General features: G+C 44.1%; 1 protein-coding gene and 1 long non-coding RNA gene across 16 annotated transcripts in view; one reads left to right on the plus strand and one right to left on the minus strand.

Annotated features, from left to right (window-relative positions):
* Positions 1 to 217: 217 nt before the first annotated feature.
* Positions 218 to 2,453, minus strand: LOC132352685 (uncharacterized). The gene is made up of 2 exons (XR_009498848.1): positions 1,599 to 2,453; positions 218 to 1,068 (listed from the first exon to the last, which is right to left on the minus strand). It is a non-coding gene; the product is annotated as an uncharacterized LOC132352685 (long non-coding RNA).
* Positions 2,454 to 2,460: 7 nt separating this feature from the next.
* The window catches only part of KL (klotho), a 110,058-nt gene continuing 96,044 nt past the window's right edge, over positions 2,461 to 16,474 (plus strand). For all 15 annotated transcript variants that reach the window (XR_009498835.1, XR_009498838.1, XR_009498844.1 and 12 more), the window contains exon 1: positions 2,461 to 3,301. Coding sequence is in view for 1 of the 15 variants with exons in the window: in XM_059903380.1 (XP_059759363.1) it covers positions 2,489 to 3,301 (813 nt within the window). In the remaining 14 variants the exon portion in view is untranslated. The remainder of the gene's footprint in view (positions 3,302 to 16,474) is intronic.

Raw genomic sequence — 16,474 nt, forward strand, 5'->3', positions numbered from 1 at the left:
TCAATAACTTCACCTTTATATTCAAAGCACAGCAAGTAATTAATCGCTTATATGTGAGAGAACAAAGCATTGAATGAAATCCACTTTTTAGATGTTGGAAGGGGCCTGTGAAAGAACCAAAATAAAACTGAACAAATGCAAAGCAGCAGTAGCAATTATTCACACTTCAGGAATCCAGAATTTAATAACCATGAACAGAACCTTGATAAACAGCAAGTTCTGGAAATAAAGTTTAATTACCATGTAATTTTTATCATTGGGTTACATTATCACCTGGGGACATCCCTGCAAATGCTGAAAGCTATGATGTCCAACTGGAGATACATGTGCTTTATGTCCCCTTCAGAGAGAGAAAAACTTAAGATATGAAGCATTCAGTCACCTTGGTCCTTTTTAATCACTGCTCTAAAAGTCCCTCTCTCTATCTCTCTCTCTCACTCGCTCTCTTTTTTTAAAACTGTTGGTTAAATGAAGGTAGCAATAAATACAATCTGCCCCGAGCAAATAGACCATACATCAATAAGTGAACACTTAGCCTAAGCTGTTTTCCAAGAGACCCATGAAGCATTTCTAATTGAAACTTAACAAGCTGCAAGCAGCAGACACTCTAATCTTCAGCTCTAGAAGGGAAATGTGATCCTGCGTGCAGATATAGAAGCTTTTTAATTTAGCTGGAAGAGAGTGTGACTGTGTGGTTGCGTGGTATAATTTTTTTAACACCTGGAGTGTCATTGTTTGTTATTTCACATTTATTGAAAAATGTAGATGCCACATGTAACAGAATAGCAATGTCTTGTTCCAGCCTGATGGCTTAATCTTACTAACCACAATAATATATGCTAGCTGGAGGTGGGACTATTTAATAAAACACTGGAATAAATTAGTTGTGCTTACATTTTAAGGAAATTAATAAAAGTAACTTCATCTGCAAAATTTAAAACTTTATTGATTTTAAGTTTGTATGAAACAGCAGTGCAGGGATGATCACTAGATGAGAATGGATCTACTCTGTGAGGATCTTAGTCATTGATCACAGGAGCAGGTGCGCCAGGATTGAGGCACATCGTACTGGAGAGGAAGGCAAAGATATTAGCAGGATCTTACATCTGTCTGGGCTTTCCATGTTTGAGTCCTCTGTGTGCACATTTTTTCATTCGAGCGTAACAAGCCTCTAAGGCGGCAGGGCGGACACGGCCATCTCCATTTTATACAATAGATAAGGATCCTAAGACTTGGAGAGACTTTCCCGCCCAAGATCACAAAGGTGGAGCCCAGACCATCCACTCCCCAGTTAGTCACAGATCAGATGTACACACACTTAATGGACACAGTGTCTCCACAGTTTCTATCAAAAGGGCTCTTTGGTAACCGGAAAGACGTCATGACTATTTTGTTGTAGAGGTTGCTTGGGCTAAACCCCTCCTCCCTTTTCCGTTCACTGATCAGGGACCCAGAGTCCTCCCACTCCAGCCCAGCTGCGTGCAAGGTTTGCACAGATAAATTACTTGCCAAGCCAGAGCTGAAAGCTAAAACGTGATTATTCAAAAAACAGATGCAAAGGATAATAGAGGTTAATGACAGCTAGTCAAAATACAAACCTTGGTGTTTCTCTCTCTCTTTTGGAAGAACAATCACAACTGTCATTTGACGTTCACCAAGTAATTCTGCACGATCGAATTAAAGAACAAGTACTGGTTTGAAATGGTTAAAAGATAACAGTAAGAGGGAGAGGAGAGCAAAGTTCCAACGCATCCCATACATCTCCTTTGTCTTCCTCGAAGGCGTCCTGGACTGGGGCCTGCGGGACCCGCCATTCAGGTTGCGCGCGTCGGGGGGCTCTTCACGGGAGCATCTTCCTTACACACTTCAAGGGGAAGTTCACCACAAGTCCCTCTCTCCCAACATTCCAAGTTCCAACCTAGCTCTCCCCACCCTGCCCCCCAGTACAATTTCGGCCAATTCCTAATCGGCTCTAGTAATGTCAGTTACTCTTCTCGGCCTCCGAGTGGGAGAGAAGAGAAAGCAGGTGCTTCCTGGCGGGCGGACCCCGCGAGGGCATGCAAAGTTCCCGCGCCGAACTCAGGAAAGTTGGGTGGCCGCCTTCCTTCCACCACGCACCCCGGCTCTGCGGCTTCTTCCAGGAGCGCGCGCGGATGCCGAATAGAAGGCGGCGCGCAGGTCACTCATGTCGCGGAAACATCCCCAGCTGCCCCTGGGAGCAGAGAACAGGTGCATTTTCTCCGACGTCCGGGAGCGGCGCCCGTTGCACCTTGCTCGCGGTCGCGCCCCTCGCGCGGACTCCCGCTCGCCCTTTGCGCCCCCGCCCCCCCCCCCAATTCGGGGCGGGGAGAGGCGCGGGGCCACGGGTAATTATTGCCGGCGGGGCCCGCTGGGGAAGCGGGGGTGGGCGCGCCGGCGTGGGGCGGGCGGCGCGGCGCGGGCATAAAGGGGCGCGGCGCGGCGCCCCGGCGTCCGGCTCCCAAGCAGCATGCCCGCCCACGCCCCGCCGCGCCGCCCGCGTCTGCGGACGCCACCGCTGCTGCTGCTGCTGCTGGCCCTGGGCGGCCGCCGCCTGCGCGCCGAGCCCGGCGACGGCGCGCAGACCTGGGCCCGCTTCGCGCGCCCTCCGGCCCCGGGTGCCGCGGGGCTCTTCCACGACACCTTCCCCGACGGCTTCCACTGGGCCGTGGGCAGCGCCGCCTACCAGACGGAGGGCGGCTGGCGGCAGCACGGCAAGGGTGCGTCCATCTGGGACACGTTCACCCACCACCCTCCGGCGCCTCCAGGCGACCCCCCGGTAGCCGGCCTGCCGTCGGGCGCCCCGTCGCTGTCCCCGCCCGCCACCGGGGACGTGGCCAGCGACGGCTACAACAATGTCTTCCGCGACACGGAGGGGCTGCGCGAGCTCGGGGTCACCCACTACCGCTTCTCCATCTCGTGGGCGCGGGTGTTCCCCAATGGCAGCGCCGGCGCCCCCAACCGGGAGGGGCTGCGCTACTACCGGCGTCTGCTGGAGCGGCTGCGGGAGCTGGGCGTGCAGCCCGTGGTCACCCTGTACCACTGGGACCTGCCCCAGCGCCTGCAGGACGCCTATGGCGGCTGGGCCAACCGCGCCCTAGCGGACCACTTCAGGGATTACGCCGAGCTCTGCTTCCGCCACTTCGGCGGCCAGGTCAAGTACTGGATCACCATCGACAACCCCTACGTGGTGGCCTGGCACGGCTACGCCACCGGGCGCCTGGCCCCAGGCGTCCAGGGCAGCCCGCGGCTCGGGTACCTGGTGGCGCACAACCTCCTTCTGGTGAGTTTGAGGGGCCAGGCGGAGGGCCACGCCAGGGAGAGGGCCACTGGAGACGTGAATCTCCGGTTAGATGAGGCTCCATTTGAGCACATCTGTGAGGTTACCTGGGATTCACACCCGGGGAGGAGGCGGGGGGCGGTGGGGGGACGGGGGGCGCTGAGCATCTTGGACTTCCCTGGAAAACGTGGAGTTGGGAATGGGAGGGAAGTCCCCGCAGTGGGAGCGCCTGTGATTGCCCTTTTGGGCCCATCGTCAAAAAGAAATTGGAATCAGTTTCTCCTGTGAGACAAGGGAACTCCTTTCTCTGAGGGTAGAGGAATTCCTAGAGGTAAGATAGGGAGGACTACGAGCAGCCACGGGGAGCATGAGAAAGGAAACAAGTTTGTTCGGAAGCCACGCAGATAGCATTACTCTCTACTAGAGTTTGTGGAGATGTCATGAGTTCAGTGTTAATCCAATAAGATCTGTCTTGCTTGTAGCACAAGTTCACGCTGTAGCAAATTTGAAGGTATTAAAATCGCATCTACTGCAGAGCAGAGTTCAAACTGTCTTTGGATGTTCTTTCTGTGGCAGGATTGAACACTACATCCACCAGCCTTACTTAATCAGCAGGGGTATGATGACCTCTCATAAAATCTTAAACAAAGCTAGCCATAAAATACAGAAACCACTACAGGGTGATACAGATTGGGTCCTACAACAACTGTATTTGCACGATGCTCTCTCCAATAGGAAGGATTCCTCAGGGATGAGGTTATTAGGCTGACACAATTGATTTTAGCACCCTTGTGCAGAAGGCTTAATAAATTTTGACAGCAGGAAGAATGAATGTGCCATGATAAAGTTGTCCCCCAAATAATTCTCCTTTTTCTCCTTTACTTAGTATTGAAGATTAGGTCTCATCGATTTGAGGGTTCATTTATAATCTCAGTTATTGGTACACTTTGTACAGAATTTTGTATCATGAGAGAATATTTTATGGATATGTGCAAACATTTTAATAAAACTGTTTAAATGGATAACTTTTGGCACCACATTTTGGTGACTTTGTGGGCCTACTGGAAGACCTATTTTTCCTTAAACATCTTTATTGGAGTAGAATTGCTTTACAATGGTGTGTTAGTTGCTACTGTATAACAAAGTGAATCAGCTATACATATACATATATCCCCATATCCCCTCCCTCTTGCGTCTCCCTCCCACCCTCCCTATCCCACCCCTCTAGGTGGTCACAAAGCACCGAGCTGATCTCCCTGTGCTATGCGGCTGCTTCCCACTAGCTGTCTATTTTACATTTGGTAGTATATATAAGTCCATGCCACTCTCTCACTTCGTCCCAGCTTACCCTTCCCCCTCCCCGTGTCCTCAAGTCCATTTCTACATCTGTGTCTTTATTCCTGTCCTGCCCCTAGGTTCTTCAGTACCTTTTTTTTTTTTTTTTAAGATGGAAGACCTATTTTTAAATTTAGAATTAAACCACATATTTTGAACAGAGTCAAGATGAAGACCACTTCTACACACTTTAATTGAAGCCATAGATAATTGAGGCAGAACAGTATTGGGTTATTGAGTTGACTTATTGCTTGGAGCTGCTGGTAATGTTGTAATAATGGCTAACTAGACTGTATGTCAGCTCCACAAAACCTGTTTGGTACCACAGGTCATAAAAGAATGTTGGCTTTGTTTGACAAAAAATTTGTGATTTTAGTGATTCTATATTGATATATATTTTTCATGAAGATACTTTAGAGCAGTGGTAATAAACTTTTTCAGTCTGTCAATCCTTTTAAGGAATCAGAAGACCCTAAATAGCACCTGTTCATGGTTGGTGATAGAAAAACTATGGGAAAAACTGGCCCCTCTTTTAAAGAAAACATAAGCAAATTTCAGTTCGTACCGGAAACAAGAGATATGTGGACCAACTGAAGGACCTAATAGACCATTCCTGCAAAATTACTACTTTAGATTTAAATGACATGAGTTCTATTTTCAGAATGCATGTAATAAACTCTGTATAAATACAAAAGTTATCAATTGTTATAGCCACTTACATGATCATTTCATACATAAGATAAGGAACTGGGGCTGTAGGAGCTTTCTGGTACTCTGGTATTTTATTTTATTTTGATTCTAAGCTACTGATCTTTTTTTTTTTATTGGAGTACAGTTGCTTTACAATATTGTGTTAGTTTCTACTATACAGCAAAGTGAATCAGCTGTACGTATACATATATCCCCTATTTTTTGGATTTCCTTCTCATTTAGGTCACTGCAGAGCACTGAGTAGAGTTCCCTGTGCTATACTGTAGGTTCTCTTTAGTTATCTATTTTATACATAGTATCAATAGAGAATATATGTCAATCCCGATCTTCCAACTCATCCTACCACCACCCCCTCCCCCTTGGTATCCATATGTTTGTTCTCTATGTCTGTGTCTCTATTTCTGCTTTGTAAATAAGATCTATACCATTTTTTTTCAAATTCCACATGTATTACTCTGGTATTCTAAATAGTCAACATGCTTTTGGTTCTTGTGCCCACTCTTGGCCTTTTGATTAACTTCCCAGTTATATTTTTGTATCCTTACACAAAAACTTGCCAAACACTAACCATCCTTCCAAGAAATGCAGTGGACTTTGTGTTCATAAGAAATTAGTAACAGGGGGACAGTTGGTTTTGCTGATGCTGCAAACATAATTATAGTTGCTGTAAAATATTAATTTTGCTTTCAAATTTCTTTGGTTTGGAATTTAGTCATTCTTGTATCTTATGAAGAAATAAGTTGTCATGATCAAAAATGGTATCTTTCATTATTTAATATGAGATATTTTCATTCTGATTTCAATACTTTTTCTTGGCGTGTGTGTTAGGGAGGGAAGTTTTGACCTTGTTTGAAAAGATAAATCATATTCCCCAGATTTTGGTAATGGAACATTTTGGTAATGGAACATTTCAGCTAGGGCTTAGATATTACTGGTAGGGGTCACTGGGCCCCTAGCTTATTCATTTGCATTTGGGGATATGATGCTTGTGAAGGATAAATCTGGCCAGCACCCCTCCCCTGCCCCATTCTCTGCTTCCACTAATTTACAAGTGGACTAAGGAGACCCCCTGGGGAGACTGGAAATTTGAACACTGCCCCCCCTACCCCGGAGGACAGGAGGCAGGCCAGACAAACTGCAGGATGAATAATGAGGTGGGGAGGCTTTGCTCAGAATGGAGTCTTCGTGGTTTTTTGCGGGTTTCTGGTACTGAGGTAAACCTTGATAAAAATAGCCTCTGTGTGTGTGTATGTGTGAGAGAGAGACAGAGACAGAGACAGACTGACAGCCAGAACTGAAAGGAGGATTTCCCTGCAGAGCCCTAGGAATCCAGACTGATTTGCTCATGAGTATAACCCAGGAAGAAGACACACCTCCTCTCTGACTTGAAGAGGGACTGCTCTGCCTTCATAGCTCTTGAAAGATGGTTCTTGATGGCCCCTAAAAAACTAGTGTTAAGGCCTGTAGTTGGGAGTCCAGCTCCAGCGGTGCCTCTGAGTTTTTGTTCTGCCCGTGGGTTTCTGAGAGGACCAGGACCGAGTTGAAGATAAACATGGGCCTCCCAGGGAGTCTTGCAAATGTCTGTAAAGGGAACCTGTGGGAAAAGACAACTTGTTTCACTTAAGGAGGTGGGGCTGGGAGCTATTACTTTGGGCATTTTGTATAGTGCAGACCTGACTGGTATTGAACATCAGTGCTCCTGTCTCAGCTGATCTGTCCACAGCATCTTTCCAGCCACTATTCTCTTTCTTGCTGCACTTCCTCAGCTTGGCTTCCAGAACCCAACTGTCTCTCCCTTCTCCTCTCAGCTCACGGGCGATTCGTTCCCAGTTCCCTTTGCTTATTCCTCTTCATTCTGCCTCTAAATACTGGAGTGCCTTGTACTCCCTCCTGGGACCTCTTCTCTAGATTCGCTCCAAGTGAACTCTTTGAATACTCTATGTCCTGATGACTCCAAATTTTGAGTCTCCAGCCAGAACTTCTGCTCTGAGCTCCAGACTTGGAGCACTTGGAGTGCCTTCTCCACTTTGATGTCAAATAGGCATGTCACATTTAACATCCAAAAACAAATTCCTGTTTTCCCCATCTCCATTATGGCAGCTTTGCTCTTTCAGTTGGTTGGGCCCCAAACCTTAACTTCTTCCTTTCTCTTACATCTTATATTCAATCCATCAACCAATCCTATAGCTCTACCTACCTTCAAAATGTAAACAGAATCCAACCACTTCTTTTATCTATAGCTACAGGTCCAAGCCCCTATCAGATTCTGCCTGCATCACTGGAATAGCCTCCTAGCTGATGTCCTTGCTTCTGCACTTGCCCCTTGCAGTTTGCCATGATGGATATTCTCAAGGATATCATTATGTATGAACAAGATAAAGTCCCTCATTTATTAAAATCCCACTTTTTCTTCGAGAACCAGCTCACATGCTCCCTTTGGCTCCACACTCGAATGCCATCTCTTCCTCCGATGGAATCCCACAATGCTTCACTCTGATGCCTCCTACCATACTTTTCCTTTTATTTAATCGTTTGCTTCCTTTCACTAGCCAGGTAATTCCTTAAATGAGGAAACCAGGTTCACTTCATCTATCCTAAAATGCCATCTTGCCCTTGGTAGGTGCTCAGTAAGTGGCTTCTGGCTGTTTAACAGCCTGACTCTGCCTTCATAAACTGATGCTCCTAGGATCTGCTCTCTTTGTCAGTCTTACTAGCCACTTTCTTATGGGACAGGGGGTACTAAATCCTAATCAGATAGTAAGATCAGTAAATATAATGGGGCAGAATCTGACATTTTTCAGTAAAAATATAAGGTTCATCATTAAATGTATGACTCCATTGTAAAAATTTCCAAACAACTGAAAACTATCTACAGTCACTATGCAACATTATAAAAAAGTTTTCAGAATGGGAGGTGGGGAAATTCTCCTGGCTGGCTTTAGGAGCATTTATTGGAAGTGGCTTTGTTATCTGGTTGAGTTTTCATTCCCCAAGTAATAGTGGAGGCAATTTATCTACTAGATACATGTTTAAATTCTACATGCTATGTACTTTTGTGAAGCACTTTACCAATTTTCCTCTCATTAAAATGTTTTTGGTACATTGCTGGAATAATCAACTGGGTTGAACGTTCATGTATTTTACAGACTACTGAATTCAATGGTGTGTTTAATCAGAAATGATTAAAATATCTCCTGAAGAGCTTGACTCACTCGTCTTTGAATATCTGATTGAACACAGTGTTTTTTGAAGGTCACAGTCAAGTCCAAGAAAAAAATTTACAAATAGGAAAAGAACTAATAAAATAATTTCAAAATCATAACAATGTTTTACAATGTCAGTTATTTCGAGTTGAAGAAAAGAGGGAAAATACAGACTACTAAGCATTCAAATAATGCCAATATACATTTCTTAAGTGCAAAATGAATGAATGCACAACTGTGTTACCTGAATGTGCAGTTAGTCATGAATTTGGCACACAGAAGTCTTCTGAGTTATCTTAATTTTTCAAACAATATGATTGCTCCAAGCCAGAATTTTAAAATTAATTTGTACAAAAAGTGCTTTTCTTTCAACGAATGTTATCTTTTTAAGGCATAAAGGAAATTTTAGGTGTAGGAAGATAATAAAGTACAAAATAAAATTGGGAGGACAAGAAATAAAGAGTGGGTAAGTAAGAATACATACTGTTACTGAATCCTTCAAGATCCACATCTCAGGAAACTGCAAAGAGATACTTGTAATCTGTACTTAAACAGAGCATATAAAAGGTAGATTATGCTTATCTTGATACATTCTGGGCACAAAGATAATCTAAAGGATCAGTATAGCTCTTCTCCCTTCTACCTTGGGATAAACTCTTATTTATCCTTCAAAGACTTGACTCAAACCCTCCCATTTTGCGATAACAGGCAGAGAGGATCATTTACTCATTTGCGACTCCTTGAGGTCAGAGACTGCATATCATATTTCTTTTTAAATTTTTAGTGCTTATCTCAGTCCTTGGAGCAGAGGAAATATTCGATACAATTTTTAATGAATGAATAAATAATAGATGTAAAATAATTTTACTTCAATATGTTCTTTTTTTCTTCTAAATTGAACACCTACAGTCTGCTTTCTCACCCAGTATCTGGGAAGGAGTTTTAAAAAGTGAGGAAGAACAGGGGAAAAAATTTCTGCCCAGATAGGTGTGTAACCTTTGCACATTTCCAAGGCAAATAATATCCCCATTTTCATCCCGTGGACAGGGGAGGAGGGGAACAGGGGAAGGGGGAGAACGTGACCTTGTGAGTGCCTGACCTGGAGGCTGCATCATCTCTTCCACTCACCTCCCATTGGCAGGACTCAGTCACGTGGTGTAAGGAGCGTGGCAATTACTGCAGCTGCGTAGCCGTGTGCTCGGCGAATCCGGTGGGAACACGTCATTAAGGACAAGCATTCATCTCTCCGACACCGTCCACCTCTCAAATATATTGTGAGAATTAAAACAAAATCATGTATGTCGACATGTTCTGAAAAACGTAAAGAGCTCTACAAAGGTGAGGTATGAATTTTTATTGTGAATAAAAGCAAGAGTGTTTGAGAAGTGATCCTCTTGAGCTGTTTAGGTGAAAGGAATTAGACGAGTGCTTTAGAAATTGTTGCCTCACTTCTTCATTCAGTGGGATAGAGTCTTTGCAATTATTTCAACAGCATTTGACTAAAGATTTTCAAATCAGTTTTGAGATAATTTATTTTACATAAAACATATTACCAAGTGCCTTTTCTTGATGTTTAAAGGAAATATACTGAAATTTGACTGATATAATTTGATATATTGACTAAAGATAAATATTTAGTGAACTTGCATGGCCCCAGTCTGAGTAGATTTTTTTTATTAATAACATTATTGTTTGAAGTATGGATGCCAGAACATCATCCATGAACCAGTATCATTTATAGTTTGATAAAATACTCAAACTGAAACCAGTACTATACATTAAGTTTAAATATAATGGTGAGAAATTATTATTTCCATGTCTGTAAGTGCACTACTATTTGATAATTAGAATGTTAGAATTAGAAAGCACCAAGGAAATCCCAGGTCAGATATCTTCTCAGGACCAACACCTTGCAGTGGTCCTGGGGTCCTCTAGCTTCTGCTCGACTATTTGCAGCAAGAGGAACCCAGCTCCTCTCAAGTTGCCCACTCGATTTTTATCTTTTATATTGATTGGAAACCTGCCTCTGTATGGGACTCACCCGCGGTTGTCTCTGCCTTCCTAAATCTCAAAGAATAAAACAAATTGCTTTTTGATGAGACAGCTTTTCAAATATCTGAAAAGGCCACTGTGTTCTTTTTAAGTATTTTCTACTTTATTCACACTCATGGCTGCTCCTCCGAGAAGAATTAGAGGGAGCTGGTATTTAGTCAGGGCTCCTTCTTGGGAGACGGCGATGGGGCAGACAGGAATGTGGTTGAATTCTGAGAAAGCAAATGTGACCGTTGAGAGGCCTCTTTATCTTCTGACACTTGAGGAAAAGGTGGGGAGAGAGAGGGAAGAGTTGACCTTTCTATCTCCCCAGGGGGGTGGGTCTTTGAGGAACAGAGCGGAACAGGGCTGTCTGTGGGAGCTGCCTGTGTCCATCGCCCTTACCAAGGGGCTGCGGACGGTGGAGATGACTGAGGACACCTGAAGTAGGAAGGGCGTTCTGGGCTCTGCGTTCTGGGAACCAGCTGTGCAGCCGGGGCCAGGTGCAGCAATGCGCAGTTCACGCCACAGGATCAGTGCGTGGAGGGGCCGAAGCTCGGGTGGGAGAGGAGGGGAAGGACATGAAGCAGGAGAAGTGAGCCCAGACTCTTTGAAGACTTCTCTTAAGATTTGATGTGCAGACCAAATTTCAGCTGCCCCAGATGTTCAGGGCACATTTCTTATTCTGGACACCAAATCCTGTCCCTGCCGTCCAAGACTGCATTCGCGGTTTTGGCTGTTACCTCCCTGCGGACTCGGATTAGTTTGCGGTCAGCTAAAACCTCTCAGGCTTTTAAATTTTTCCCCATGTGAATTGCTGTTAAGCCAGACTTCCCCTGTCATCTCCTTTTGTCACTTATTTTTGAACTTTTAATCGTATTGAATTTCATCCTCAATGTGTAAAGGTGAGAGGAGGATTACCACAGATGGCAGATGCTTCTTAAAAATTGGAAATAACCTAAATATACTAGGGTGATCTGTTAAAGGAATAGCAGTGCACAGGTATAGTGGAATAAATAGTATTCGGCCATTAAAAAGTTAATGTATGGTGATTAAAAAGTTGCACATGGTATGTTATTAAGAGAAAAATGCCATATGATATATTATGCTTCTTATATATCTCTGTTGCGTGAATACGTAGAGAGCACTTTATAGCTCTTTAGCTGTGCTGAGCTCTCTTCAGCCACTGCCCTTTCCCCCAGCTTCTTTCCTGACATGCCCAAGCCTAGATTTGATATCCCTGCTTTCTGCTCCCGTAAAATCCTGTACTGCCCTTCTAATAATACTTCACACATTTTATTGAAATGATTTGTTTGTTTGTCTTTCCCCAAAGACCTCAGCTTTGAAATGCTAGGAGTCATGTTTATCTTGCTTTCCATTTATATCCAGAGCATGAATGAAAGAGTGCACTGGCTCCCCCCACCCCCACCCCCACCCCCCGCCAAAATGTGAAAGGGAAAAAGAAAAATGTAACAGTGGGTTATTTCTGGATAGTGCGATTATGGGTAATTATTTTTCTTTCTGATTATCTGGATTTTCTAATTGTTCTATAAGTAAAATGTAATACTTTTGTGATAGAGAAATCGTAAGTGGTGTTTCTGGGAAAAGATGGCTGAGTGAATTTACCCATCTAATGTTTTTTCCCTCTTGAAACCCCATTAAACTTTAGTAAAGAAACAGTTAAAGCAAAGAAGGGGGGGCGGCAAGGGGAGGGAAGGAGCAAAGGAGGGAAGGGTGAGGGAGAAAGACCCACAGTGATGGAGAGAGTAGAATAGTAACAAAAATTTGAAAGCTGAGAAGCACGTGAGAGAGTATTCCTGACTCAGCGGATCTGAGCAAGCTGACTGCTGAATTGGCTGTGGGAGAAGCCAAGAACCAATCCTATGATTGCAGAATCTTCCAGAGGCTCAGAGAATAGCAAGAGCAGGTACTCTGGAACTGGAGGTGAAGGGAGTGAGTGCTTAAAATGAGAAGAATTGGTTGAAAGCTGTGTAAGAAACAACTAGATTTCTGGGTCTCTTCCCCCAATCCCGCCTGTTGAGCATATGCTGCTTCTCCACTCAAGGAGAAAACTCGAAGTGAACTTTCTGGAGAGTATAAAATGCAAAGTGTCTGGACTGAGGGACATCAGGCACAACTGAGGGCATGAGCAACACACTGAAAATAAGGACTAAGTGAACGTATGCGACAAGTGTGAGACACCCACCCCTTCCCCAGACCGCTCCTCCACCCCGCCCCCAGCTCTACTCGTCCACCAGGCTCTGGGAGTGTTGGCTGTGTGACTTCTACTCTCCAGGGAGGGACTGGAAGTGTCTTCTCCAGGGAGTCTGATGAGCTCATGCGGAAAGACCTAAGATGCTGATCCTAAAGGTTCCACAGCAAATGGCAGAGACAGATCACTCCACAGTGAAGCTCAAAATCAACACGCCCCACCCACATGCTCAGACCTTCCAGTCAGGGTTTTTGTTTCTCGTTCTTAAACGTGAGTAGACAATCAAGAATCAACAGGATCCGAGGAAAGCCTCTAATATGAAAGATTGAGACCCACCTAAATAAAGGGGAAAAAAGCAACTTTCTGGGGCAAAAACTTGGAGGAAACTGAGAATATATAAGGAGGAAAAAAAGCTAAAAGAAAAAAAGAAGACTCAGTCAAAAGATACTACAAACTTCTAGTTATAAAATAAATCATGGGATGTAATGTACAGCATGGTGATTATAGTTAATACTGTACTGTGTGTTTGAAGATTGCTAAGGGAGTAGATCTTGAAAGTTCTTCTCACAAGAAAAAAAAATTGTAACTATGTGTGGTGATGAATGTTAACTAGACTTATGGTGGTGATCATTCCATAATATATACAGATATTAAATTATTATGTTGTATACATGAAACTAAAATGATATTATATGTCAATTGTATCTCAATAAAGAAAAATAAATTTTAAGAAACTCAGTAAATTCTTAAAGAGTTAGGAGAATATGTTGCATCTAGAAAATAAGAATAGGATAATACAATAAAATAGGTGGAAAGAACAGTTGGAAATTAAATACATTATAGCAGAAATGAAAATTTTAATAGAAGAATTGGAAAATAAAGGTGATGAAGTCTCTCTAAGAACAGGACAAGAAAGAAAGCAAAGAGGTGGACAATAGTTGGGAAAAAAAAAAGTAAGAAAATTGGTGGACCAACCAGAGGTCCAGCATTCAAGTAATAGGAGTTCCAGAAAGGGAGGGGTGCAGTAGAGTGTTAGGCCTGGGGCCCCCACTGAACGGTGCTTCTCAGTATTCATGACCTATGTACTTGCCTCCCACATAGACTATGGGCTAGAACAGCGTTCCCCAACCTTTTTGGCACCGGGGACCAGTTTTGTGGAAGACAATTTTTCCATGGACTGGGGGGGCAGGGTGTGGGGGGAATGGTTCAGGTGGTGATGTGAGTGATGGGGAGCGGCAGATGAAGCTTCGCTTGCTTGCCTGCCGCTCACCACCTGCTGTGCGGCCCGGTTCCTAACAGGCTGCAGACCGGTAGCGGTCTGTGGCCCAGGAGTTGGGGACCCCTGGGCTAGAGCATGTGACTTGTTTGTTCAATGGGGCAGTAGCAAGTGTGGTGCAAGCAAAAGCTTGATAACTACATTCGCAGTGGAACTTTTCTTTCTGGATCACTCCCTCCTGAAAGTACAGGAGATAAGGGCCTCTCTATAGGCTACCAATGAGACCCTCTGTCTCACATATCTCTATAGGGACCCAATACCATATAGCAGGAACCAGTCGATTCCCTTCTCCTTGTAGACACTGGAGTGCCTGAATCATTGTATCTGTAGCAGCATTCCCCTCTACCAGGACATTTTCCCAGGTTACTGCTGGTGAAATATTTAGCAATCGGGGCACCATCTTGTGCCAGGGGACTATCTGCCCCCTAAATATCACCCAGAATGGCATTCTCTTTGCCTTCCAGGAAGTGAAGCCTCAATTGTGTTTGGTCTTCTGAGAAGCAAATGTCAAGACAGCATTAGATGTGCAGGACATTTATTGAGGGGAAACAACTGTGAAGTATAAAGGGGATGGAGCTGGAGAAGGCAGATGAGCCTTTAGACCATGATGCATGTCTGACACCTGTGAAAGAGAGTGGGCAGGAAGGCGGATGGGATAGGAAGAGTCTCAGATGTCAGTACAGGTCTAAGAAAGATCCAGCCAGGCCAGCGAGGAGTTCTTGAGCCAACATTTCCATTGGACGGGGCCATGGCTTGTAGGAATGGGTCTGCCTTAGTACCCCTGCTATATTCCGTCATAAGGGAGTATCCCATGAGAAGCATGGCCTCAGGGCCAATGTAATGAAGGGGCCAAAGGGGAAGCAACTGGTGCAAATAGTCAATTATGCTCCTCACAGCAGGAGAACTGAGTGGCACATTTTCACGGCTACCACAAAGACCAGTGAGTTACGGCATTCAGAAGAAAGGAACAAAAATTTTTTCCAACCAGAATTTATGTATCTACACTATTAGTCATTCATGAGGGTAGAATAATGAGATTTCAAGACATTCAAAGTCTCAAAAAATACGTCTTCCGTGAGTGCTTTATCGGGAGGTTATTGGAAGATACACTCCGTGTAATGTGATGTAGGCATAGGATATTCAAAACAGTAGGTCTAACCCAGGAGCATGATGATGAATTGTAGACCCAAGAAATCAACTGTGCAGCAGAGCTAAGAGCAACCAGTCCAGAAGAGGAGAAGATTCCAGAAGTGTGTCTCCAAGAAAATATTGGAGGCTGATGTGACCTTGCAGAAGTTTGTGCTGAGAGGCTATTGGAAAAGTGTGGGAAGAATTAGCCACAGGTACAAAGAAAATCGAGGAAGTAAAAAAGCAATGCAATTATTAACTTCAAGGAAAACAAAAATAAGAAAGGAAACTTAGTCTTAATTATCATATTAGAATACCCAGCTGTGAGTAATAGTCCTGTTGGCAGAGTAATGTCAGTACTGAATATTAGTTATTCAAACCAGAACCTGATGTATAACGAAATTGCCTGTGTGAGGGAGCTAAATCCTCATCTACCGTAACAGGAAGTCAGTGGATCATGTCTAAAGTAGGGAAGTGTGGAAACTGTAGATTTCAAAAGAAAAAGTCATAAAAGTCAAAGATGGTTACCTCTGGGGAGAAAAGGGGGACAGTGGCAGTGGGGAGTAGGGTGGGAAACTGTGGTTGCTGTTTTAAGTTGCATAAAAATTAAAAAAAGAAATAATTTTACCATTGCTTTAAAATTTAATTTTGCTAGTTATAGTACATATTTGCAGCATTTCAGCCTGGAGAATTCTTTTTTTTTTTTTTTTGAAATTCACGTTCTTTTATTTATTTATTTATGACTGTGTTGAGTCTTCGTTTCTGTGCGAGGGCTTTCTCTAGTTGCAGCAAGTGGGGACCACTCTTCATCGCGGTGCGCGGGCCTCTCACCATCGCGGCCTCTCTTGTTGCGGAGCACAGGCTCCAGACGCGCAGGCTCAGTAATTGTGGCTCACGGGCCCAGTTGCTCCGTGGCATGTGGGGTCTTCCCAGACCAGGGCTCGAACCCGTGTCCCCTGCATTGGCAGGCAGATTCTCAACCACTGCGCCACCAGGGAAGCCCGAGAATTCTTTTTGAATCAAGCTTTGAAGCATTTCCCAATTTTCAAATTAATGCCATTTGAGTTTTCATTCTTTCGATGATAAAAATGTTGAAAAGAAATAGGGCCATGAGTAAACCCTGTAGGGTATTGTTGGTCGCCTTCTCCCAAGTGGACCTTTCCCATTAATTATGTTTCAAACATCTATCAGTGTTTGATTCTTAATAAGAAACCAGTACATTTTGTTTAATCAATAAACACTCTTAAAATATGGTCCTTCGAGCATTAATTATTCATACA

Source organism: Balaenoptera ricei, chromosome 18 (genome assembly GCF_028023285.1).
Source record: "Balaenoptera ricei isolate mBalRic1 chromosome 18, mBalRic1.hap2, whole genome shotgun sequence".
NCBI classification, from domain to species: domain Eukaryota; kingdom Metazoa; phylum Chordata; class Mammalia; order Artiodactyla; family Balaenopteridae; genus Balaenoptera; species Balaenoptera ricei.